Source organism: Salvelinus fontinalis, chromosome 34 (assembly GCF_029448725.1).
Source record: "Salvelinus fontinalis isolate EN_2023a chromosome 34, ASM2944872v1, whole genome shotgun sequence".
NCBI lineage: Eukaryota > Metazoa > Chordata > Actinopteri > Salmoniformes > Salmonidae > Salvelinus > Salvelinus fontinalis.
In genome coordinates this window covers 37,006,984-37,033,207 of record NC_074698.1, presented here as the reverse complement: position 1 = coordinate 37,033,207, position 26,224 = coordinate 37,006,984, and the positions used below count along the sequence as shown (strand labels likewise).

General features: G+C 42.3%; 3 protein-coding genes across 5 annotated transcripts; 1 reads left to right on the top strand and 2 right to left on the bottom strand.

Moving 5' to 3' along the window:
- Positions 1–1,278: 1,278 nt before the first annotated feature.
- Positions 1,279–3,153, top strand: LOC129833801 (uncharacterized). 2 transcript variants are annotated; one of them, XM_055898609.1, is made up of 8 exons: positions 1,279–1,447; positions 1,535–1,711; positions 1,802–1,863; positions 1,946–2,026; positions 2,114–2,155; positions 2,224–2,397; positions 2,477–2,512; positions 2,612–3,153. In XM_055898609.1, the coding sequence occupies exons 1-7, from the start codon at positions 1,384–1,386 to the stop codon at positions 2,510–2,512; spliced, it is 636 nt and encodes a 211-aa protein (XP_055754584.1). In that variant the 5' UTR covers positions 1,279–1,383; the 3' UTR covers positions 2,612–3,153. The 2 variants fall into 2 exon arrangements, with proteins under 2 accessions (XP_055754584.1, XP_055754583.1); XM_055898608.1 differs by lacking the exons at positions 2,477–2,512; positions 2,612–3,153 and having other exon boundaries at positions 2,224–2,465.
- An 8,936-nt stretch (positions 3,154–12,089) lies between these two features.
- Positions 12,090–14,844, bottom strand: LOC129833800 (uncharacterized). The gene is made up of 6 exons (XM_055898607.1): positions 14,726–14,844; positions 14,059–14,200; positions 13,510–13,890; positions 13,036–13,191; positions 12,580–12,618; positions 12,090–12,419 (listed from the first exon to the last, which is right to left on the bottom strand). The coding sequence occupies exons 2-6, from the start codon at positions 14,123–14,125 to the stop codon at positions 12,355–12,357; spliced, it is 708 nt and encodes a 235-aa protein (XP_055754582.1). The 5' UTR covers positions 14,126–14,200; positions 14,726–14,844; the 3' UTR covers positions 12,090–12,354.
- A 294-nt stretch (positions 14,845–15,138) lies between these two features.
- LOC129833799 (jupiter microtubule associated homolog 1-like) lies at positions 15,139–26,218 on the bottom strand. Of its 2 annotated transcripts, none has more exons than XM_055898606.1 (5): positions 26,010–26,218; positions 23,540–23,679; positions 20,124–20,251; positions 19,869–19,896; positions 15,139–15,642 (listed from the first exon to the last, which is right to left on the bottom strand). In XM_055898606.1, the coding sequence occupies exons 1-5, from the start codon at positions 26,063–26,065 to the stop codon at positions 15,512–15,514; spliced, it is 483 nt and encodes a 160-aa protein (XP_055754581.1). In that variant the 5' UTR covers positions 26,066–26,218; the 3' UTR covers positions 15,139–15,511. The 2 variants fall into 2 exon arrangements, with proteins under 2 accessions (XP_055754581.1, XP_055754580.1); XM_055898605.1 differs by having other exon boundaries at positions 15,139–15,645; positions 26,010–26,217.
- Between the last annotated feature and the right edge of the window lie 6 nt (positions 26,219–26,224).

Here is a 26,224-nt window from a genome sequence, read left to right as displayed (position 1 = left end):
GGGACGTTTTCCTTTATGACATAATTTGTAATAAATGTATGATACACTCTGTGTATATGTAATTCTGTGTGATTATTTAGGTATTTAGTAAATAAATAATCAAACCAAATTTTGTATTGCTGATTCAACTTGTTAGCCAGGGTTCGTGAAGATAACCAAGAACTTTCAGATGAGACTAAATAAGGTGACGATTAAATATTGACTGCTATTGATGTAAAAGATTACTAGGTCTTACTAGGTCTAAGAGTTTATTCGGAAGATAACAGCTCTATAAACATTCTTTCATGGTGCCCCAACTTTCTAGTTCATTATTTACCTGACTAGCTTAATCAGCTTAATTAGCTTAATCAGGTAATATTAATTACAGAGAAATTATTTTATAGAATAGCATGTCATATCACTTAATCCGGCATAGCCAAAGACACGACAAAGCCCTTAACCAACAATGCTTTAAGAAATTAAGAATAAAAACATGTTAACATAAATAATAAAAGTAACAAACATCAGCAGTAAAATAACAATAGCGAGGCTATATACAGGGGGTACCGGTACAGTAAATGTGCGGGGCACCGTTTCATCAAGGTAATTGAGGTAATATGTACATGTAGGTAGAGTTAAAGTGACAATGCATAGATAAGAAACAAAGTAGCAGCAGAGTAAAAGAGGGGTCTGGGTAGCCCTTTGATTAGCTGTTCAGGGGCCTGTTGCACAAAAGTAGAATTAAGACATCCGGGATAAATGACTCAGCTGAGCTCAATGAAGCCAAAACATGTGCGTCCAGGCTTAATTGGTTGCACAAAGACCAAGCCAGGATGAGCAGACACGGATTCATTAAGCCAGGTGAAACCAATCCTGGATAGGTGCGCGCTCACGGCTCACTCAAATAGACCCCGCCACAGATCACAGATTAACTGATTTACCATGGCAACTAGAGCCGCGTACTTTTCCCCGTCGGAAGCACAAATCCTCATGGAGGCATACGAGGAGGTAAAAGATATAATTAAGAAGAAAGGCAACACCGCCACAGTGATAAAGCAAAGAGAAAAAGCGTGGCAAAGTATTGCAGACCGCCTGAATGCGTAAGTAGTGCACAATTACACAGTCACCGCTCCGCTGAAACATCACAATTACAATTCAAATATTTAATTCACATCTCCAAAAATGCAGTTGTACTGTAATTATGAAACGGTTAAATTTTTAATTGAAATGCACTGCAGATATGAGTGAAATTGTGTAAAGTAACTCCATCACACTGTATAAAGCTATGATAAGTTTTTTGATATTTTTACTGAAAACAAGACAAAAATACCAAGTAATTTTTTGCAGTGTGACTCCATTAAATGTGTGTGTGTGTGTGTGTGTGTGTGTGTGTGTAGATTAAACATGAACGGGCCAAAACGGACATGGCAGCAGGTCAAAATCAAATACAAGAACATTCTGCAGAATGGTATGGTCCCTGACTAATATTTAACAAAGCACAAGCATATATTGTACCCAGAAGGTGCCTGCTCACACATTGTCTGTACTGTTTTAGCAGTGAAAAAGAATACCCACAGACAAGGCACGGGTGGTGGGTCACCAAAGGCTGACCTTACCCCAGCAGAGGACATGGCCTTGGAGCTAAATAAAGGCAGGCCCGTCTTAGAGGGGATCCCTGGGGGGAAAGAGACGAGCATAGGTTCCTCCCAAGATGCCACCCGCTTCATTCAAGGTATGTCCTTCCATCTCTACATGGGATACAACCACATTCATATTGAATCAATTTGGACTGTCTGACTTTGGTTTACCTATTGCCTTGCAGTGTCTGGCAGCACTGTGTTCCTGTTAGAGCCACCAGCACAAGCACCAGACGATGCTGATCCAGTGAGTACTCCATCAAAGGCATACTGTAGGCCTGGCATGTCTTGTCTACTAGCTTCAATATGAATCCGATTAAATGTGATAGGGTGAAGGCCCCAGTGCAACAGCACATGATGGAGACGATGATGAGGAGGAGACCATCTCTCTGGATTCCAGAAGGCATGAGGTATCATGTTAAGACTGTGAAAGTACTATTTACTCTACAATGGTGAGGAGTCCTCATCAAAATCAAAAAATCTAATTTCTTTTACAGGACCCAGATGCTATACAGTGGGAAAACCAGCCTGGCAACATAGTGCGTATTAATAAAAGGACACCACATCCTGCCAAATTCCAGCTGCGCTAATTGTATTGTGTTCACAGAGCTCACAAGCTATCAGAAAGTTGTATGGCAACCACCTCCGGCGCCAAATAGAACTGGCAGACATAGACATTCAGTACAAGAAGAAAAAGATGGAAAATCTTGCACTGGAGTCCGAAATAAAAAAGAGGACAATTAGGAAACTGGACCTTGAAATAAAAAAACTTGAGAGGGAGGTGAGATATGCCTTCAATGTACACTGTATGCTAACTGTAACACAAATGTATTAATCATTATTTTTCTTTCCTCCCCCAGCTCCAAGAAGATGACACAGCTCAAAATAAAAATTAGGTATATTCTCGTAAAGTCAAGTGAGCCATGACATATGAGCTCTTATTGTGAGCACACAGGACGGTGGCATCTTTCTAAGGTTTTTTTTTATTTTCCCAGCAATCAGTACAACCAAGTCATCGTTATAAGGCATCGCCCTCTTTTGCCCACCCCCCCAGCACCAGGTGTGGCCACTAGCCTATGAAGGCCCAAAATTGTGTGTTCCTTTCTGCTCTGACAATGGCATGCCCATTCGTGCGAGATGTGGTGGATGAAGAAGCACTTGTGCTGAGGAGAGCCTTCAGGCGAGAAAGGGTCTTCAGGGACCGGTTGGACCCACTGGCCTTCCCTGATGACCATCTATATGAAAGATACAGGTTTTCTGCAGATGGCATCAGGTATCTATGCAGACTACTGGGTCCCAGGATTAAGCACCGCACTGCACGGAGCCATGCACTGAGTGTGGAGCAAATGGTTTGTGTGGCCTTGCGCTTTTTTGCTAGTGGAGCCTTCCTGTACTCAGTGGGGGATGCAGAACAGCTGAACAAGGCCACAATTTGCCGCACAATAAGGAGTGTGTGTCTGGCTATCAAAGCATTAGCAGATGTCTTCATCTCCTTCCCTGGCCACAGAAGACTCTGTGACATCAAAGAGGAGTTCTATAGGATTGCAGGTAAGAGGATCTACAAATTACAGGACAACTGTTAACACATAGTAGGATACTCATTACTTTGTGTGACAGGTTTCCCCAATGTCATTGGTGCAGTGGACTGCACACACATAAGGATAAAAGCCCCCTCAGGTGCCCATGAGGCCGATTTTGTGAATAGGAAATCCTTTCACAGCGTTAATGTTCAGGTGAACATAACTTTTTGATATTGTCCATTGACGAACACTCTGCATTGCCAGTGATGTGCATTGATTGGTGTAATATTCCTCATCTTATGATTTCAGATGGTCTGCAATGCTGACTGTGTGATCAGCAATGTTGTGGCAAAATGGCCTGGCTCAGTCCATGACTCCAGAATCTTTCGGGCCTCTGAAATCTATCAGTGCCTATCACAAGGTAAGCCACACAACCCCTATTTATAACCATCATGGCTGTGTCAAGAATATCACTGTGTTTATGAGGTAGTAATGATGAGATTTTGTGTTGACAGGTGAATTCTCTGGTGTGTTGCTGGGAGACAGGGGGTATGGCTGCCAGCCTTTTCTCCTGACACCTTTCACAGACCCCCAGGAAGCACAGCAGGCCTACAACCATGCCCATGCCAGGACCAGGGCCAGAGTTGAAATGACCTTTGGCCTCCTGAAGGCACGCTTTCACTGCCTTCACAAATTAAGGGTCAGCCCTGTTAGGGCATGTGATATTACTGTGGCTTGTGCTGTCCTCCACAATGTGGCCTGCCTGAGGAAGGAGAGGGCCCCCAGAGTGCCACCAGCCATGGACTGGGACAATCCGGCAATCTTCCCTGATGACGACTGTGGTCGGCTGCTGAGGGACCAATATGTGTTGAATTATTTTAGTTAGTATGTGTGCTTTCAATTTTGGTTAAATATGTCCTGCGGTGGCAGAGGAATTTGGTTTTTTTTGGGTTCGTTTTGTTACGAATTTGGCCTCTTATGATGTTTGTGCGGTATACTGTGTGTAATACAAGGCTGCAGGGAGGCTACTGCATCCATTCATTTGTCTGTTCAGTTGATGTGTATGGATTTGTCCTGCATTTATTTTAGTGTGCAGACATGCAGGGTGTGTTATATACAGACCTTTGAATGTGTATGTATCATTTTGTATAATATGCTTGGATTCTGTGCTTTCCATCTTGTAGAGTCACTGTGACTTCAGTTTCGAAAGGAGCTGATGGTTTACCTGCTTTGTTTTGTCCTTATTCAATAAAGGAACATAATGTTACACATTGTGTTTTTATATTCATATGGAATGTGTATTTGTTTATATGACAGAGTACTAGGGCCACACTGAAGAAAAAGGATAAAGTCATACATTTATGAGGCTGGTTCTTTCTGCAGAAAAGCTACATATTGTTTTTACAGTTTTGATACTTATGACAATGTGATACTTAATATTCTGGCACATCAGCATGTCTTTGTTTATGAAACCATACTGAAGTACAATTTCACGAAATGCCCCACATCTGTCATTTTAACAACTGTCCTCCTTTAAAACAACTGGTTACAATATTATTACTTGTGTTTTTTTCCCCTCTGTGGCCCTAATATTCTATCATTTTATATATAGCCTTATAGTCTATGGGAAACTGTAAATTATCTAATGATAGCAACATAATCTAAAAATTATTTTTTATCCAAAATCATTGAAATTAATGATCACAAACGTTTAAATAATGACAGTGGGTCTAGTTATATGTGATAACAATGTATAGTGAGCAGTGAAATAACTATCGGTTTCCATTTGTGGTGACTGCTGACTGACATTAGGGATGAGATTAAATAGATCCTGGAATTTAGCCTGGTCTGGAGAAGGCTAGCTCCACAGAATAAATCTCCATGGTAATTTATACCATAACATATCCTCCTGCCCCCTATCCATCTTTAGTGCAACCGGATTACGGATCAATTGAGCCAGGATCACCAAGATATCCTGGCTTAATCCCTTATCCTAGTTTTGTGCAACAGGCCCCAGGAGTCTTATGAGTTGGGGTAGAAGCTGTTAAGAAGCCTTTTAGCAGAGAGAACAGTCTATGACTAGGGTGGCTGAAGTGTGACAATTTTTAGGGCCTTCCTCTGACCCTGCCTGGTATAGAGGTCCTGGATGGCGGGAAGCTTGGCCCCAGTGATGGTAGTGCGTACTGCCCAGTACATCTGTAGTGCCTTGCAGTCGGAGGCCGAGCAGTTGCCATATCAGGCAGTGATGCAACCAGTCAGGTTGCTCTCTGGTGCAGCTGTAGAACCTTATGAGGACCTGAGGACCCATGCCAAATCTTTTCAGTCTCCTGAGGGAAAATAGGTTTTGTTGTGCCCTCGTCATGACTGTCTTAGTGTGCTTGGACCATGATAGTTGGTGATGTGGACATGCAACAATTTAAAATAATTGACTGAATTGCAGTTCATATGACCCAAATCAGTGAATTCAAATAAATTAATTAGGCCCTAATCTATGGATCTCACGACTGGGAATACAGATATGCATCTGTAGGTCATAGATACCTTCAAAGAAATTGGCCTTGAGATCTCGTCATGGTATTTCTAAGCTTTCAAATTACCATCAATAAAATGCAATTGTGTTTGTTGTCCTTAGCTTATCTGCCCATAACATAACCTCGCCGCCACAAATGGGGCACTATATTCGCAACATTGACATCAGCAAACCACTCGCCCACAAGACGCCATACACATGCTCAGCGGTTGGACATAATGCCAAGTTCTCTAAAAAGACATTGGAGGTGGCTTATGGTAGAGAAAAGACCATTAAATTCTCTGGCAACAGCTCTGGCAGAGATTCCTGCAGTCAGCATGGCAATTGCAAGCTGCGTCAACTTGAGACATCGGTGGCATTGTGACAAAACTGGACATTTTAGAGTGGCGTTTTATTGTCCCCAGCACAAGGTGCACCTGTGTAATGAGCATGCTGTTTAAATCAGCTTCTTGATATGCCACACTTGTCAGGTGGATGGGTTCTCGTCAAAGGAGAAATGCTCACAATAAGGGATGTAAACAAAGTTGTGCACAATGAGAGAAATAAGCTTTTTCTGCATATGGAACACTTCTGGGATTTATTATTTCAGGTCATGAAACGGACACTTGACATGTTGCGTTTATATTTATGTTCAGTGTAAATATCATCCAAACCTTGAATTGATAGAAAATATGATATATCTGACAATAGTAGCACTTTTGTTGTAGCAAGGACAACTGTTATAGAAATCCATATGATTTATATGTTTAAGGTAAATGGTAAGATAATGACTAAATTAACTTGTGACCACTGTGAAACTGATAACAGGGAAAGGGTCCACCCAGGGGGGGAGAGAAACCGTTAGATTTGCAATAGATTGTGTAATATATTGCAGGATATGATAAGCAATGTGTGTGTTTAGGAGAAGACTGGTAAATAGTATTGACAGTGTTAGGAGAAGAGGGGCATTTATGACCAAATGTGAAGTATATAACCCAATGTGCATTGTATGATATTTAGAGCTCTCGTGAATAAACTTTCTGATTATTGTAAGCTGGGACTCTGTCTGTTTCATTCAACTAGAATCTTACAAATTCTGGGTTACAGACTGAGTAGTTTAATTGAAGTTCAGTTTATGAACATTGATAACATAATTCTCGTAACAATTTGGTCCTTCGGAGCCGGATTCCAATACCTGTCCCTGCCGTCCGAAGGTACCATGCCGAAAACCGTGCACGGACAGGTCGTTGACCAGTAAATTAAAGATCTGTCCCCTGACATTGGGGTTCCATAACAGGCCGGTACATATCTAAGGTCAGCAGAGACGGTGACGGAATCTAACCCACACTGCTTTTCTCATCCTACGAGACGAAGGTCAGTAAATCTTTATTCCAGAATTTGGGGGAATGATTTAAGATATCTTTGATTTGATGTTCTAAATTAAATTATTATACTTAAAATTTATCAATAATAGGAGCTTAGTTACTCTAAACAGATTCACTAGGAGGTTTTGACTTTGTGTATTAACCAAAATCGATAAGGGAGCAGGTCCGCGATGACCTGAGGTACATGTGCACTACCATAAATAAAACTAGCTTAATAATTGAGGTCTGTAAGGGATGGGCGAGAGGTTATTAAGAAGGGATATTAAATAGGTACTGTGAGATAGGACGGTGATTTTGTGCAAATAGGATAACTAAAAATGGTTAATTAACATGTGGTAAATTAGCCATAGATCCAATTTAAAAAACATACCTAAATAAAGTCCTAAATTGTGAGGATATAAACTAGGTTTTGTGAGATAGGACGGTAATTCTATGCAAGAGTGAATTAACAAGAGTGAATTAACCATAGATCCGATTCAAAAGACAATACTGAAATAAAGTCCAAAACGGAGGAGAGGCGAGAGATTTGAATTAAACGAAACGCGGTAACCTAATCATAGATCCAAATGAATAGATTTGAATTAAACGAAATAAGATAAACTAATCATAGATCCAAACTAATAGTCATAACACAACAGAACCAGGTTAAAATAGGAAGTAAAGGTTCTAAGGGATGTGGAGAACTTATGGGCGATGAACGATATATGGAATCAAAAGATAAAATAAATATTTATTTCGGTCCAAAATGGAGAAAGAAGTATGAATTTGATGGAAGTCTAGATGTAGGAAAGTTGGAATTATTATAAAGCAGATACAATAGACGTGTGTAGATAATCAAGGGAAACAGCAGGTCGATGGTTAGATATAGCCAGGGTGTGGCTGTCTGAAGCCCGGAAAAGAAGGCACGAAGGCAAGTGTAGAGAAAGAGTGGGAGAAAGTTTCAAGAAGGATATCAGCAGGGGGAAATTATGTGCGTGTGAGAGGTTTATTGACCAGTCAAAAATCATAAGAAGCGGTAACTCGTATACGTGTGAGACCTAATAACGTATCAAGAGTCACAATAGTAATTATTCCTAAATTCAGAGAAGGAGAAAGAGAGAAACAGAGACAACGAGAGCAAGATAGAGAGACAGAGAGAGAACACGAGAAAGCTAGAGCAGAGAGTGAGTGAGTTACATGTAATTTTAGAAGTTCTTATTTACTGAGTTTTAATTAAATACGTGAATTCTCTTGACCTTTATCATGACTTTCCATTGTGGATTGATCACCCTCATTGGAAAGCTATTTGGATGGAGAATTTAAGGTCATTTGCAATACTGATTTCAAGGTAATTTGTGAAATTGATAATTATGATGAAGTTATTTGAAATGTTGTTTTATCCTTTGACCAGTAGTAGTGTTTTTTTTATACATTACTCTCAAGAAGATTCGGCCAGGAGACTGGGTCTGGGTCCAATCACTAAAGAAAAAGGACTGGAAGCAGCCACGGTGGGAGGGGCCATACCAAGTACTCCTGGTGACTGCCTTCGCTGTGAGAATAGCTGAAAGAGCTACCTGGGATATTGCGAGAGGGTAAGACACACTGACACTGTCGAACAATCACAGAGACAGGAGAAGAACCGAATACCAATAAGGTTCGGGGGTTACCTCTCTAACAAAGATTCCCTAACCCGCCCTATCCTCCCTGTGTGCGTTTATAGAAGTGAAAGTATGGGTTGGCCTCTGGCTGATGATATGTTCTCCGGGAAGGGGTGGGGCTTTACAGGACTGCTGCTCGGTCTGAGCTGTTTGATTGTGGGAGCCATATTACTAATATGCCATGACCCACCTGAGAAGGCAGAAGGGGGTAACTTGACCCATAGTGTAGACGATGGATTTTGTATTACCAAAGTATAAAAGGTCACTTGAACTGGATAGAAGGGAAGTGAGAGTAGAGTTAGGGAAGGATGTCTCAGTTGAGTTATATGTAGACCAAATGCGGTCCCTAACCTCTTGGCAGTCTAGAACTATGGGCCTTTATGGAAGATATCTGTGCAGGTCATAGCTCACACAGAGACGGAGGGCTATGTAAACCCACACTCCCAATATGGAAGCAGATGGAGTATAGTAAAGGGGAGAGTTTTTGACTGCAATCCGGAACAAAGGAAGTATTGCATAAAGGTACGAATTACCATTACAAATGTAAAGAAAGAGGATCTCGGGTTATGGTATGTTGGTTTGACCAGGTTTCGGTCGACAGTACAGTACCATTCCGGGTCGCAGAGATTAGAGCCGGTGATAGTTCTATGGCCAGTCAGAATCCAAGCAGTTCCCCTGACAAAACGGATATTACCAGTACAGTCACCCAGAGCCAAGGACCGGTGCGGATAGATCCAACAAATGATCTTAAGGAAGTGATTGAGGTGGAGACTGGGTTTGGGGTTTCTAACCTGTGGTTGGAGTGGATTCAGTATACAGCTAGATCAGTAGCTAAAGAAGAATGTTATGCCTGCGCCACAGCCAAACCTCAGCTGACAACCATCCCCTTTCCACTCGATGGAATTAATTCACCCAGGAGAATGGCCTGTATGGTAAAGCTGTTCATGAAGGCAGGGAAGCCAGACAATGACAGTTGCACTGATCTGCATTATCTGTATCCCCATGTGCCCATTACATCCAGACTTCCCCTTTCACAGTTGCAGGAGGAAACTATTATTGTATGGCTCGATACAACACACACAAACGGGACGTAGGGGGAGTAAGAACATGCAGTAGGACAGAGAATGTTACAACTGACAAGACAATGAGGGACCTGACTGGGTGGTTGAGTTCCGAGGACTTTAGTAAGATAAAAAGGCCTAGAGCGGATGTCTGGTGGTTGTGTGGAGGTTTGAAGCTGTGACCTAACCTGCCTACAAATTGGACCGGTATTTGTGCATTAGTACAGTTAGGCATGCCCTTCACTCTTATCAAACACAAAGACCTAGTGCCAGGTAGGAGAGAGAGAAGGAGTGCTCCGCCAGGGTCTTTTGACAATAGAGTTTACATTGATAGCATTGGGGTTCCAAGGGGGGTGCCTGATGAGTTCAAAGCTAGGAATCAGATATTGGCTGGATTGGAATCAAGCATCTTCTGGTGGTCAACTCTCAACAAAAATGTAGATTGGATAAATTATATCTACTATAACCAACAGCGTTTCATCAACTATACTAGAGATGCAATAAAAGGGTTGGCAGAACGTTGCCTATGGGCACAAACCCACCGTCGCTGGACCAGACAGGACTGGCAAAAAGTGCTCTTCACTGACGAGTCACGGTTTTGTCTCACCAGGGGTGATGGTCGGATTTGCGTTTATCGTCGAAGGAATAAGCATTACACCGAGGCCTGTACTCTGGAGCGGGATCAAGTTGGATGTGGAGGGTCCGTCATGTTCTGGGGCGATGTGTCACAGCATCATCGGACTGAGCTTGTCGTCATTGCAGGCAATCTCAACTCTGTGCATTTCAGGGAAGACATCCTCCTCGCTCATGTGGTACCCTTCCTGTAGGCTCATCCTGACATGACCCTCCAGCATGACAAGGCTACCAGCCTTGTCATGTGCATGATTTCCTGCAAGACAGGAATGTCAGTGTCCTGCCATGGTAAGGGAAGAGTCCGGATCTCAATCCCATTGAGCACGTCTGGGACCTATTGGAAAAAAAATCTATTGGAAAAATTGGACCTATTGGAAAAATCCCTATCCGGGAACTTGCAGGTGCCTTGGTGGAAGAGAGGGGTAACATCTCACAGCAAGAACTGGCAAATCTGGTGCAGTCCATGAGGAGATGCACTGTAGTACTTAATGCAGCTGGTGGCCACACCAGATACTGACTGTTACTTCTGATTTTGACGCCCCCTTTATTCAGGGACACATTATTCAATTTAGGTTAGTCACATGTCTGTGGAACTTGTTCAGTTTGTGTCGCAGTTGTTGAATCTTATGTTCATACAAATATTTACATGTTAAGCTTCCTGAAAATAAAACGTGTTGACAGTGAGAGGACGTTTCTTTTTTTGGTGAGTTTATTAGATACTTCAAAGTAGCACACAGTACTACATAGAGCCATGACTACATGAAACTCTGTTCCACATCAGGTAACTGATGCAAGCAATAGAATCAGATTTCAAAAGCAGGTAAAAATCCACATTATGGAAAAATAGGGACTGTGAAGATAAAGGCACAGACACACACGTACACCTGGATTTTGTGTTGTAGATAAGTGATAGAGTAATGGCCTGAGGGAACACACTTAATGTGTTGTGTAAAATGTTATGAAATGTAATATTTTAAATTGTATATAACTGCCTTAATGTTCCTGGACCCCAGGAAGAGGAGCTGCTGCCTTGGCAGGAACTAATGGGGATCTTTATTAAATACAAATACCATGAGGCCATTCGTGTTTTTATTAAAACAGCTACAGAGTTCAATGGCTGTGATGGGAGAAAACTGAAGATGGATCGACAACATTGGAGTGACTCCACATGAATAACCTAATTGACAGCGAAAAGATTACAAAAATGATTGCACTGTGTTTGCACAAGGTGCTAAAGTAGTACTGCAAAAAAAAGAACACCAAATACACTTTTAGATATAGGTGCAATTACCTTTGGGGCAAACCCAAAACATCACTGAGTAACTGACTCCTTATTTTCAAGCATAGAGGTGGCTGATTCATGGTATGTGTATGCTTGACATCAGCACACACTGGGGGAGTTTTTCGGGATAAAAAGAAGCAGGATAGAGCAAAGCCCAGGTAAAATACTAGAGAAAAACCTGCTTCACACCAACACCGGTCAGACAATAACCTAAAAACACAAAGCCAAATATAAACTGGAGTTGCTTACCTAGAAGACAGTGAATGTTCCTGAGTGGCCAAGTTACAGTTCTGTACTTAAATCTGCTTAAATCTATGGCAAGACTTAAATTGCTGTCTAGCAAAGATACCCAACAGCTTCACACAGATTGAAGAAATTTCTAAATATGGACAAATATTGCATAAAACAGGTGTGCAAAGCTGTTATAAAACTTACCCAAGAATAAGTAACGGTATTTTAGTGTTTAATTTTTCATTCATCTTTGAAAACAATATTATAATTTTTGGCCTACTTTGACAGAGTATTTTATGTAATGATACCGACACCCCACCACCAAAACACAGGACAAAATCCCATCTCCAAAATGACAATTAAATCAATTTGAATTCCTCATTGTAACACAATATGAAGAAATCTACGGGGGTTGAATACTTATAACTACAGTGGCAGAATCATAACACAGCCCATAACACTCCTGATAACACTCTGTCGCTACGGAAACAGTCCTGTCCTGGTGCTGGGGTCGTGCTCTGCTGGGACTGCTGTATCTTCAAGCTCTGGTTCCATAGGGGACAACAGGAATACCAACACTGTTATACCCCATTTTACCACATTTTATACATAGCATTTTATAAACTGCATTTGACTATGAATTTGATCGTTTTGACAGGAATCCCTCTTCCATTAGGTAGACAAATATAATATACTCAAACATACCTTCTGCCACAACAGAGTCTTCCTGTGTCACTGGTTCAACTGGAAAGACAAACCAGAAGCAACCTTTTACAGGGGTTGATACTGTGTGCTCTACCATGGTTTGTGATTTGTTACAAAGACAATAGAATAACAAATCCTGAATTCCCATCTGGGGAGGAGAAGCAGCGCAATAGAGAAACTAAAACAATAAAAACTCAACTAAGTCATCTTGTCTGAGGAGTTAGTTCACCATTCCACTTATTCTACAGCAACATCCTGGCATTTAGCCAGAACAGAAAGTACTCTACTAATCTTCCCAGACATCGGCATTCCTCTCTGCGGAGACTGAAAAGCAGGGTCATGTTCACTGGGCATGAAAAGCAAAGAAGCAGTCTGAAATGGGGAGGAACTATCTGAATAACATCTTGAAGCATTTTGCAACAGTGTGCCCTAATGGACATGACCCTGGGTGCTCACGTTGTCTGAGTCTTCTGGCTCGAAACAGCTTGAGAAGCAGCAGTCCAATGGCAAGAGAGCCTACTACCACAAATACAGCAGCCACACTCATGTAACTGTTCTTTGGAGTTTCCTTTTGATTTGCAGGATTTTCAGGAACCTGGGGCTGGTCTCGTACTGTAACACACAAAATCAGAATCATTATAAATGAAAATCACGTCACATTCAGGTATGCAATCAATTAGGTCATGTTTGTAGGGTAAGTCAATTTATATTGGATACTAAGATGTTAATGTGAGAAAAGCAAGAATTCTTGATGGATCCTCTGCACAGTGGAAATCATGATGCAAAAAGGAGAATACTAAATGGTCAGTGTTAGGGTGTGAGGAAGGCACTTTGAATTCAAAACTATGTGTAAAGCACTTAGTTTTTCCTGACTGGGAAATACTCAGGGCCCTACCTATAAACGTTGGACTCCAAAAGCTTTGAGCTCACCTGTGAGGTCACCTGTGACCTTCAGCATGAAGTTACAATTTGTGTTTCCACTGTCAGTGTTCACCACACACTCATACGGACCCTCGTCTTCAGGCTGGGTTTCTTTGACCAACAGGGACACAACTTTGTCTTTCTCATTGGCAGGTGGCATGGAATGCTGATATTTTTGGCTCTGCGGCATCCTGGGATTGGAGGATTGTTGAGTGTATTTGAACACAAGTTCACCTTTTCGATTACCATTCTGGTGCCGCCTCCACAACTGGACCCGCTCTATGTTTACATTACCAGGGGATTCCGCACTGAACTTCACAGAGCACTCTAGGACTGCATCCTTCCCAGATTCCACCTGGATTACCTTCAACTCTGAGCGCTGACTTAGACCTGTTTAAGCAATAGATAACTAAATTAAACAGGACTGTAGTACAGAAAATGTCACGCCTGATAAATGTAGTTTGGATAAAACAAAACTACTAGACCATTCGGTGTGAGCATTTTGGAAGTTGTGGTGTTGGCAAAAGTATTACAAATTGTGCCTGCAGAATGCCTTACTTTTGGATGTCTCCATCCCAGTGATGGGGACAAATATGAGAGTGGACAAGCTGAAGACCATCGCCATGTTAGGGCCTTTCTCCTTAGTAGAAAAACAGTGGTTCTGAGAAACAGTGGTCTCTCCACAGGAAAGGGTTCACACCTGACAACAATCAGTGGTTGAGCCAAATTAAATCTGAGAGCAACAGTGGATAGCCTGAATAATATGCATTGACTAATACAAGCATTGACTCAACATGCTATTTTTGCTTACTAAGCGAGCAAGGTCAATGTAAAAAAAATAAAGTCTCACTATATACGCTCCCAACAATTTAAAGAGTAAATCTAACAACCAACGTTTTGGCAAAAATCTAATTTTACTTGTCAAATAATACTTGTTTCGACTAACAGTGAAATGCTTACTTACGGACACTAAACAATGCAGAAAATGAAATTAGAGAACTAGATAAGACAGGCAATACAGTGAGAGTAAAAAAATAAAAATCACTGCATTGCCGAAACAATTGTTCTTGGGTTTACCCATTCAATTGTTGGGAGCATATAGTGTGATTTTACTCTGTTAGTGAACACCTCTACAAACATTTATGGGTGTGTCATGCGTTTTTCTAGACTGTTCAAAGTCACAACCAAAAGTTAAGGCTGCATTAATCAACAAAATAATACTTACAATTATATTCCAATGTCCCTATAGCCCAGTCCTCGTGGCAAATCTCACGAGCCAAGAAAATACTTTCACTTGGGGGAAATACTATCACTTTGTGGTTCACCCTCATTTGACTATTCCCTGCAGTGGGAAGGAGGGGGCAAGTCATTCCAATGCTCAATGTGTTCCAGACAGTATCAGCCCCACCCTGTGGACATTCTTTTAAAAGTGCTTTGGAAGTGTCTCAACATGTCAAATGGGATTTATCTGTAAAAAAGAGGCTGACCAAATCGTTACTCAGATGTTTCACTTTTGGCTTCAAATAGTTGGCTTACAGTGAATTATCCGTGTGGTATGCCATGCATAACTAAAAACATTCGTGAGATCCACATAAAATACATAATTCCTCCGATAAAAATAAAACCAGGAGCAAAATGAACAAATTCATATCAATCTTTATTGTATTTAGAAATTCACGCATCAAATCTTTTTTGAATACTTTCCTTTACCATTTACAACAGGGCGAGAATGAGACAAGCAAAAACGGCATGCCTCTTCCAGCAGGCGCAATATAGGCACACTACAGGATGGACTGAAATGGGGTGAGAAAGATACATAAAGTGCTTCTGTCAACTGTTCTCTTTAATTACAAATAAAGTGTAAAAACATGAGGGGGTTGGCAGGAAGGGGGGCAAATTCCATGGCTCAGAGGGGACGTGGTGGATTGTATAAGACAGTGGGACTGAGGTGGGGAAGGGGGAAATGGGGCCAATTCTTTCAAAAATAAAAACGTTCCAACAAAAGCAGACTTCAACCCAGGATGAGGCTGGACATGCCCCCTGGGGGGTTTCTTCGGCCGGAGGGGGCGGCTGCGTTGGTGGCGGCTCCCGAGGGGGCAGAGGGCTGTGGTGCCTCCTCCTCTTCAGGTTCCTCGGGGCAATCTACTTTACCACACAACACAGAGGAGACGACACTATCAGGGTCATCACTATCTGGCCCACTGATCACAGATCTGATCCATTTGATACACGACTGAGGCTGCGTTTACACAGGCAGCCGAACTGATCTTTGGCAAGAGAGCTGATCTGATTGCTCAAAAGGACAATTGTGATAAAAAAAATAATAATAAAATCAATATTGGGCTGCCTGTGTAAACACAGCCTATGATCTAGCCATGCTAGAATGGAGAGAGGCACAGCACTTACTCACTAAACACATATCTTGAACAAAAATATAAAATGCTGCATGAAACAATTGTAAAGAATATACTGAGTTACATTTCATATGACCCAAAAACAGTCAATTGAAATCTATTATTTAGGCCCTAATCTATGGATCTCAACTGGGAATACAGATATGCATCTGTTGGGCACAGATACCTTAAAAAAATGGGCCTTGGGATCTTGCCATCGAAGCATTCAAATTACCATCAGCAAAATGCAATTGTGTTAGTTGTCCTTACCTTATCTTCCCATAACATAACCTCGCCGCCACAAATGGGGCACATTAATGTCAACGTTGTGAACAGCAAACCACTTGCCCACAAGACACCATACACATGATCAGCGGTTGGACATACTGCAACATTCCCTAAAATGACGTTGGAGGCGGCTTATGGTAGAGAAAAGACCATTCAATTATCTGGCTACAGCTCTGGCAGATTCCTGCAGTCAGCTTAGCAATTGCAATCTGCGTCAACTTGAGACATCTGTGGCATTGACAACTGGCCTTTTATTGTCCCCAGCACAAGGTGCACCTGTGTAATGAGCATGCTGTTTAAATCAGCTTCTTGATATGCCACACCTGTCAGGTGGATGGGTTCTCGTCAAAGGAGAAATGCTCACAATAAGGGATGTAAACAAAGTTGTGCACAATGAGAGAAATAAGCTTTTTCTGCATATGGAACACTTCTGGGATTTATTATTTCAGGTCATGAAACGGACACTTGACATGTTGCGTTTATATTTATGTTCAGTGTAAATATCATCCAAACCTTGAATTGATAGAATATCTGATGCATCTGACAATAGTAGCACTTTGGTTGTAGCAAGGACAACCAGATGGGTCCTGCTACCACTTTCCAAATGACAGATCAACAGATTACCAATAGCAGGGGATAAGTGCCGCAAAATGTGATGCTTTCAGTAAAATATGTGCATAAATGTGCTAGTATAACTCAAATCCAAGCAGATGCAATCAATTGTACTGAACAGTCCTCCATGAGGCAAATCTCATCTGTAATGAAATCACACTGCTGGAGAGACAGGCTGTTAATTGCCCATTAGTGATGTAGAATCTCAAAGTCACATTTCCTGAGAGCCATTACAGTATGGTGTAGGTAGGGGCTTACAGCAGCACATAGGCAAAGTGTGTTAAGCCAGTGTTTAAGCCTATTTTGGTATCAAGGAACATAAAGCTGTGTTTTTTCCTTCAGAACACTGCTTGAATTACATTTTACATTGAAAATTGTACAACATCAGTGTCAGTCAAACACTTGGAGGGACCAGACAAGATCATCCCAGGGTCCGCTGCCAGTCCAGAGACCGTTCCAAGCCCCCGTCTACAGTGCTTACACAAGACCATAACAGCGGAACGGATGTATTGATATTTAAATGCACCAAGATGATGTGATGCCTTAACCCTCCATTATCCAAAGAACACACTATCACTAATGTTTGCAGCACCTGGAAGTTAATAAATAGCCTTGCTCCTCATAGGAACAGCATTATATCATTACAGAACAGATGAGTGACCACAGAGACATTATGAGAGGGGTGGATCAAAGAGAATCTGATTGAGTTGTGACTACAAGGTGTGCCCTAAAAATAAAAAGCCTTCTATGAGTCATGTGCTGTATAACTGGGACACCGGAGTTTCTCCTGGTTAGATCAACAAGGTCAGGACAAACTTCCCAGGTATGACAAATGTCATTGTTGAAAACAAAGGGAGAGACATGACCACGTTTAAAAAAGGCTGGAAGGGTGGAATTATCGGAGCTGCCACGGTCGACCATGATGCCATTCATTGTGGCCATTCGTAACTAATGGGAGTCATGCACTGCTGTTTACAGACAGCTCTGAGAGAACGAGGAATGTGGAGTCTTTGCTTCCAGTCTGTTAGGGACTTCTTTTAAGTGGTGTCTCTTCAAAAGACTTCAATGAGATTCATCATTGTAAATTAAATTATTTTGGTAGCAGTCAAAGGTTTGAACACACCTACTCACTCAAGGGTTTCTTTATTTTCTACATTGTAGAATAATAGTAAAGACATCAAAAATATTAAATGGCATATGAAATCATGTAGTTAAAAAAGTATATTTTTCAGGACCCTGTTTTAAAAAAATAATTGGTAAATATCCAAATAACTTCAGATCTTCAATGTAAAGGTTTACAACACTGTTTCCCATGCGTGTTCAATGAACAATTAACAATTAATGAACATGCACCTGTGGCACGGTCGTTAAGACACTAACAGCTTACAGACGGTAGGCAATTAAGGTCACAGTTATGAAAACAGGACACAAGAGGCCTTTCTACTGACTCTGAAAAACACTAAACAAAGATGCCCAGGGTCCCTGCTCATCTGCGTGAACGTGCCGTAGGCATACTGCAAGGAGGCATGAGGACTGCACATGTGGCCAGGGCAATAAATTGCAATGTCCGTACCGTGAGAAACCTAAGACAGTGCTACAGGGAGACAGGACAGACAGCTGATCGTCCTCGCAGTGGCAGCACACGTGAGCATTACACAGAGGCCTGTACTCTGGAACGGGATTGATTTGGAAGTGGAGGGTCCGTCATGGTCTGGGGCGGTGTCTCATCCTGACATGACCCTCCAGCATGACAATGCCACCAGCCATACTGCTCGTTCTGTACATTATTTCCTGCAAGACCGGAAAGTCAGTGTCCTACCATGGCCAGCGAAGAGCCCGGATCTCAATCCCATTGAGTACGTCTGTGACCTATTGGATCGGAGGGTGAGGGCTACAGCACTCCATCACTCTCCTTCTTGGTCAAATAGCACTTACACATTCTGGAGGTGTGTTGGGTCATTGTCCTGTTGAACAAAATATATAATCCCACTAAGCGCAAACCAGATGGGATGGTGTATTGCTGTGGTAGCCATGCTGATTAAGTGTGCCTTGAATTTAAAAAAAAAAAAATCAGACAGTGTCAGCAGCAAAGCGCCACCACGCTTCATGATGGGAACCACACATGCGGAGATAATCTGTTCACCTACTCTGCGTCTCACAAAGGCACGGTGGTTGGAACCAAAAATTGACTCATCAGACCAAAGGACAGATTTCCACTGGTCCAATGGTCCTGTTTCTTGGCCCAAGCAAGTCTCTTATTGGTGTCTTTCAGTAGTGATTTCTATGCAGACATTCTACCATGAAGGCCTGATTGATGCAGTCTCCTCTGAACAGTTGATGTTGAGATGTCTGTTACTTGAACTCTGAAGCATTTATTTGGGCTGCAATTTCTGAGGCTGGTAACTCCAATGAACCTATCCTCTGCAGCAGAGGAAACTCTGGGTCTTCCTTTCCTGTGGCGGTCCTCATGATAGCCAGTTTCATCATAGCGCTTGGTTTTTGCGACTGCACTTGAAGAAACTTTCAAAGTTCTTAATTTTCCAGGTTAAGACATGAAGGTCAGTCAAAGTAACGGAATGTCGTTTCTCTTTGTTATTTGACCTGTTCTTGTCATAATATGGATTTGGTATTTTACCAAATAGGGCCATATTACGTATACCACCCCTACCGTGTCACAACACAACTGATTGACTCAAACGCATTAAGGAAAGCAATTCCACAGATGTACTTTTAAAAAGGCACACCTGTTAATTGAAATGCATTCCAGGTAACTACCACATGAAGCTGGTTGAGAGAATGCCAAGAGTGTACAAAGCTGTCAAGGCAAAGGGTGTCTACTTTGAAGAAAATTAAATATGAAATCAATTTTGATTTGTTTAACAATTTTTTGGTTACTACATGATTCTATATGTGTTATTTCAGTTTTGATGTGTTCACTATTATTATACAATGTAGAAAATAGTAAAAATAAAGAAAAATCCTTGAATGAGTAGGTGTCCAAACTTTTCACTGGTACTATACATAAATACCATATATTAAAATACTGACATTCGAAATGGAAACAGAGATACTTACCATTGTTTGCCTGCTGGCACTCCTCAACCTGCCAGATGGAGAATAATAACAGTCAGCATTTTACTTTATTTTGGCCGAGTCATTTTACTACATCAATGGCATTTAAGTCCGTTCAAAAACACAGGACTGAGAATCACTGAAAACCATCCATGACAGCAGACTTGTAGAAACCAACGTCTTACCAGTGGAAAGCCCACACATTACATCTATGAATAAAACAATGGCCAACATATGTCAATGTCAGTGACCCCTCACCCCTAAAGGAACGTTGATGGAGGTGATGACCTCGTCTGTCTCATTGTTTTTGGGGAAGAGGAGCGGCTGCTGGCACCGTCTTAGAGGAGCGGACGGTTCTCCGCACAGAGTACCCTTGGCCGTCCCGCCTACGGAGAGAAACAACACCCAGTTAATACGTGATGACTCAGACTTCACATCACAAATGAATCAGAGGAGATGACCTCACTACTAGAGTTCTGTAAAGCAGACCTCCTCCTGGAGAGCTACCTCCTGTAGGTTTTCCAGCACACCTGATTCTACTAATTAGCTGCTGGCCAGGACATTGATGAACTGACTCGGGTGAGTAACACAACAGGGTTGGAGTAATAGCCTGCATACACAGTAGCTCTCTGAGAGAAGGGTTTAGGTCAGTGATAGGGACTAGTGTTAGGCCTAATGATAGTGTCAATGCGAGAAGTGCTAATAAACACATGACTATTACCTTACGGTTTGTTTCCACTTCACATTTCATTGATCAAAACAAACGTATTTCACTGGCCGGGGCAGATTTTACAATTTCGTTGAATGGGTCTAAATCGATAAAAGACTGGTGTGGAAGGCTGTAAACAGTTTCCTTTAACATCTTGATTTGTGGTACATTCCTGTTTTAGTGGAACTGAGTGACTAACATGCAGCATGGCAGTGTTTTTACTGAGCATAATGCTGCTAGGAATTATTTGCCAAGATGACATGAGAAAATGCAGGAAAACCACTAATGCAAACAAATCCGATGGCCTACCTATCAGTCTCAGACAGATACCAACAGACCAAGCAGCAAAGCAGCCAGTGGATGTAGGCTAATCCAGACAAATGCTGAGCCAAAATTCAAAGGCTAACCCACATACCCCACTCAGCGAAAGGGCATTTTGGCCAACATTTAAGCTCGGCTACAGTCCCATACAAACTTCCACTGAGCAACAACTGTACAGCAGAACCAATGGGAAGTCAACAGATTGGTCTACCTGCCATCTATGTCTAGAAGGAACAAAGCCAGACAAAGGGATGATTCTTGGTCAATATATCACTGCTTGTTAACGAAGTGAGAGGAGTAAGCATTGTGAAGTAATGGCACAGTGACTCAACAAGGTTTCCTTTATTATGGCTCTGCATCTGTTTATCAGGCCCTGCTGAATGACTGCTTTAATGCTTTTACATTAGCTTTGGCAATGGGACATAACCCGTGGACATGGCCAATAAGTGATGCTTTAATTGACTATAGTGCCATTACATTTAAATTAAACATTGAGATTGATACAGACTTACATCTTGCTGTACTATGTTAAGCCGAAACTGGATTTTTGGCCATTATGTAGAAGGTACTTCTTGACCAAATCTTCACTTGGATTATTTTTTATGGAGTGTAATTCCAATATGCGCGTCACAGTTCCCATTTCTGAGGCTAAAAGATAAACAGTCACACTGGTTCAGTGGCTTGTTATGAAGCTCAGTACTTTTTATTTAACTAGGCAAGTCAGTTAAGAACAAATTCTTATTTACAATGATGTCCTACGGTACTGCTCTGACTGCAGAATGGCCTTTGTGTGGCTGGGAGTGGGCCCTTGAAAAAAACCCACTAAGGATCATCTCAAGGCCATAGTGAGTTTAACCGGGCATCACCAGAAAAGGCTATGGCAAAAGCAATGTAATCAGAGGCGAACGGCTGAATTTAAATACCACAATGCTACATCGCGGCATATATTCTACTACACCATGTGGGTGGAACTTCACAACTAAATATGTCATTATGGTTGTGTCGAGTAAGTATGATCATACATGTTGAGGACTAGTTCACCATTTGACGTTAGATGTTCCTCACTCTGAAAGTAGTCTATGGGCCAGGAGAAACTAATTCACAGTTCAGTTCTGTAAACAGACACAATCAATGGAAGTGATGGGGGCATGTGAGCATGTTCCTATAATTGTATTATTTTTTTAATGGCCTAATCACCTTTAGGTAACAAACAAAATATCCCGTGTCCCGTGTGGCTCAGTTGGTAGAGCATGGCGCTTGCAACGCCAGGGTTGTGGGTTCAGTTCCCACGGGGGGACCAGGGTTCAATTCCCACGGGGGGACCAGGATGAATATGTATGAACTTTCCAATTTGTAAGTCGCTCTGGATAAGAGCGTCTGCTAAATGACTTAAATGTTAAATGTTAAAATGTTAAATGAATTGATTTGGACATTTTGTCATGACTAAGGTGAACTGAAGTTTGTAATGGCTGTTTAAAGAAAACTGAACCACAGATTATTGTTTTTGTCTTGACCCAGACTACTTTCAGGGTGAGGAACCATCTAACAAAATTGTAAAATAGTAAACTACTCCTTTATTAAGTATATATTCATGCATGGTCATGCCCTCTAACCTCAAGGTTAGTGACCTCCCGTGACTATCCTTGAAGATGAAGACCAAGGAAACAACGATACATTGTTGGCTATCTTCTACATTCACGGAGCCAAGAGACAAATCTCTTTGGCTACATTTCCAGATTGTGATGTCATTAGGCAAACAGCAGCCTAAGACAACATCCTATAGCCTACTAACAGAGAAAACGGTGCATGCAATCCAAGAATATCCCAAACTAAACACAGCCAGAAAATCCAGGTGTATTCTTGGAAATATATCAAGACTAATGCAATTTTAATTAAATATAGGCTAGCCTAGACCAAGTACTCAACTTCCAGACGAGACGGCACCGAAGCCAACCTAACCAAATAATCCAGGTGTATCCATTGAAATGTGCATACCATGACACCGTTCGTTTGTCTGAACTGAACTTGAACCTAGCCTGAGACAATGTGGAATAGCAGGAAGGCAGAGTGTGAACACTGCATGCAGCTGTCGGCCCCGGAGGTCAGAGGTTACAGTGAACACACACATGCACACCACATTCTCCACACTTCATGCGTGGGCACGGATATGCCGCTACAACAGTAAATGGATTACTACATAAAGGGGTGATGCGATTGTGAAAACATGTGATCTTGTGCCATGTGAGATCAGTTCCCACCACACCCTTCTTTTACATGTGTAGGTGTACACAACTAGAGCCAGGGAGGGTCAGCCAGATCCAGCCTGACAGACAGAGGTGGCTCCACCATCAAGGCCCTGCTGTACTACAAGTCAGTCTATGTAGGGCAGGTGGAAAAACAGTACACTATGCACATTATCCAATGTGATTGACTGGAGTCTGGACACTGACTGAATGAATGCCCACATAGTTTTACCCCAAAGGGTCTTTGTCAGCTTGATTCCCATTTTGGGCCTCATTGTTCAAGCACTCAAAGTGTGTGGGTATTCTTTTGCCATGCCACATTTTTGTACCCTGCCCCAGTGGACGTTTGTTGGATGTGTGCGTACACTAGTTTTGAACCAATGTGAGTAGCTAGGAAGTACCGGGTGGGTTGCTCCTCCGATGGGCGTGGGGATCGTCAGGCTCTAGGAAAATGTTGGAGCCCATTTTGTTCTTGCGTACAGGGGGGGCTTCGTCTGTGCCGAACGTTATGTTGGAGGCCCCGCCCGGCGGCCGCAGCACCCTGCAGGACAACAAAGGGAGGGTCAGGACTGTCATTTGACTGACTGCTACACACACACACTATTGAACTGCTAAATACACAAAGACCATGTCACACACTAGTGATCAGCGGCAGCACTGCTGAAATCATTACATGACAAATACAAACATATTGCTCTGAGGCTGCACAGACACCTCAGTGCTCCAGTCTCCTCTCTCGCTCTCCATTCACAGTAGGGTCCACTCCCTAAGCTCCAGCTGTCAGACCGAGGGATACTTCCAATCTCTCCTGGCTACAGCTGACTCCACGCGCCTGCAATCTGCCAGGCTAGCCAGCCACTGATTTGAGCTCGGCAGAAATTCCGCAGCAGTTATATATGGGATGGCTATCATTCCAGACAGCATAGCCGTTCCAACATTTGATTGGAGAAATCCAGGCTAGATCATGGCTGGACATGGCCTGCGCTTAAGCACACGGAACAATGTCAAGGTAAAAGAACACATTAAGTCTCTGATGTTATCTGAATAGCAAAAAGGCAAGAGAGGATAACCAGAGCCCACAAGGCCCACTTCCAAACCGACATTCATTCCTCCTAGCGAACAGAAGGGTCACAAGAATGAGAAGGAAAGCCTTTTTCCCCTTGACTAAGGACAGTCGGGTGGAGGAATTGATGCGTTTGCAGAGCTATTCCCCAAACCCTCCTCCCCTCTATTCAGCTCCAGACTGCTGAATGCACCAGCTGACACCAGGCAGCTGTCCAAAAGCAGACGGGATACAAAAATCAACTTCCCTGCCACCATGGGGTAAAAAAAAGACAGAAGACAGTGGCGAGATGAAAGAACTGGATTTGGGTATTGCTGGTGCTGTATGTATGCCACGATTAGTTCATGTAATGTCCAAAGCAGACTTGTTAACCCTTGTGTGATAGCTAAGATGAGCTCATGCTTTCCACCAGGCTGCAAAGAGAAAAGGCTATTTGAGACCCCACCCAACAATGAAACGGCAAATATTTCCTGTGAGAGGCACTGTGGTTAGAAAAGTGGGACAACTCGACAGTTGTTCAACAGTAACGTTAGATTGATTGAAAAGATAGCGAGCCTGATGCTGTCACATATATTGAAAGCCTTTGATAACCTTATCTGCCATTACCAAAGGCTGCCAAAGTTGGATTGCTGCTGTCGGGAAAGCCTGCATTTCTAGACTGGTCAGCAGCAGGGCCGACCAAGATGGCTAAAGCAAAGATGAACCGAGCAAAGATTTGCAGGCTTAGCTAAGCCCCCCCACCCAAGTAAAACCCGCATTAGCCACCAATTAGTCGACAACGTAGCTAGCTGGAATACAAATGCCTGAAAGAATGGTTATGATTTCACCGTCAACTTGTAGCAAAACTATCCAGCCCAAAACGGTGTTACAGCTCACGTTTTGGGTTAACAACGAAATAGCCTATTGTCCGGCCTGCCCGAAGGGCAACAAAGGTTGATAAAACATTAACTATTTTTCTTCCCCATGCCATCCAGCCGCCTCAAAGGCAGGAGTTCCCATACTATAGCATGAATGCACGCGGTGCATCAGTTTTTCTGGCAGTGAAACAAAGTTGATTGCGTGCAGACCCTTGGCCTCAAATAAGTCCTCAAAACGTAGACAATACATATTTTTAAAGGATTTAATTAACTCCTAATAAATTGTTTGGGTCAGCCGTATTCTTAGAAACATCCATAAAAGGAGCTAAATTTGTCATGTAGGCTAATCTAGCTACCTAACCAACAAGCTACCCAGTTTTGGGGCACCAGAGGCCGAAAGACTATAGGGTTTGGAGCTTGCAAACGAAGAGCAAGTGCTTGTTTCTGCAAATAAAAGTGTTACGCGACAGCTGAACTTGCTGCTAGCCAGAGTGTGAGCTAGCAATCCATACCAGTCACTAGCTAACTAAGTAGACAAGTTAACAAAACAAGTTGCAGTCCAGACAGACAACTACTATAGATAGCTATGTAATTAACTAAGTTGTCCTCATTGTCCATTCTGTTTAAGTGTCCCGATGCCGAATCCTTTACACTGAACAGCTAATTTTCAAAGCTAAATCCCAACTTCCACTAACGCCGCGGGCCTCTGGTGTAGTAGCTAGAATCGCTAGCAGCAGTAACCAGGTCGCTGATGCCGCTACTAGCCCAAATGCCCTCTTCACACCATCATATCAGCTAATTAGAAAGACAAATTGTGCCATTAATACAATTCAACTAAATCAGGAAAAATCAACCGCCCAAAAACTGGACGGTTAGCTTCCAATACTGGCTGGTAAGTGGATCCCATTTTCTTTTGTTTGTCCATGAAGATTTTTCGGATATCATTTTTACCTGGAACTGCTTTTCGCACCGGGATCCATCCCTTGAAATGTTTTTGTCGTCGTCATTTCGACTGTCTAATTTACTACTTTCGTATGTCGATATGTAACTCGATAAACTACAAAAATATGATTTTCTAAATCATCCGCAGGACACACACAGAAACTGAAATACTGACTCCACCCGACTGAGCGCCCGAGAGACCAGACGGAAGAGCGCAGACAAGT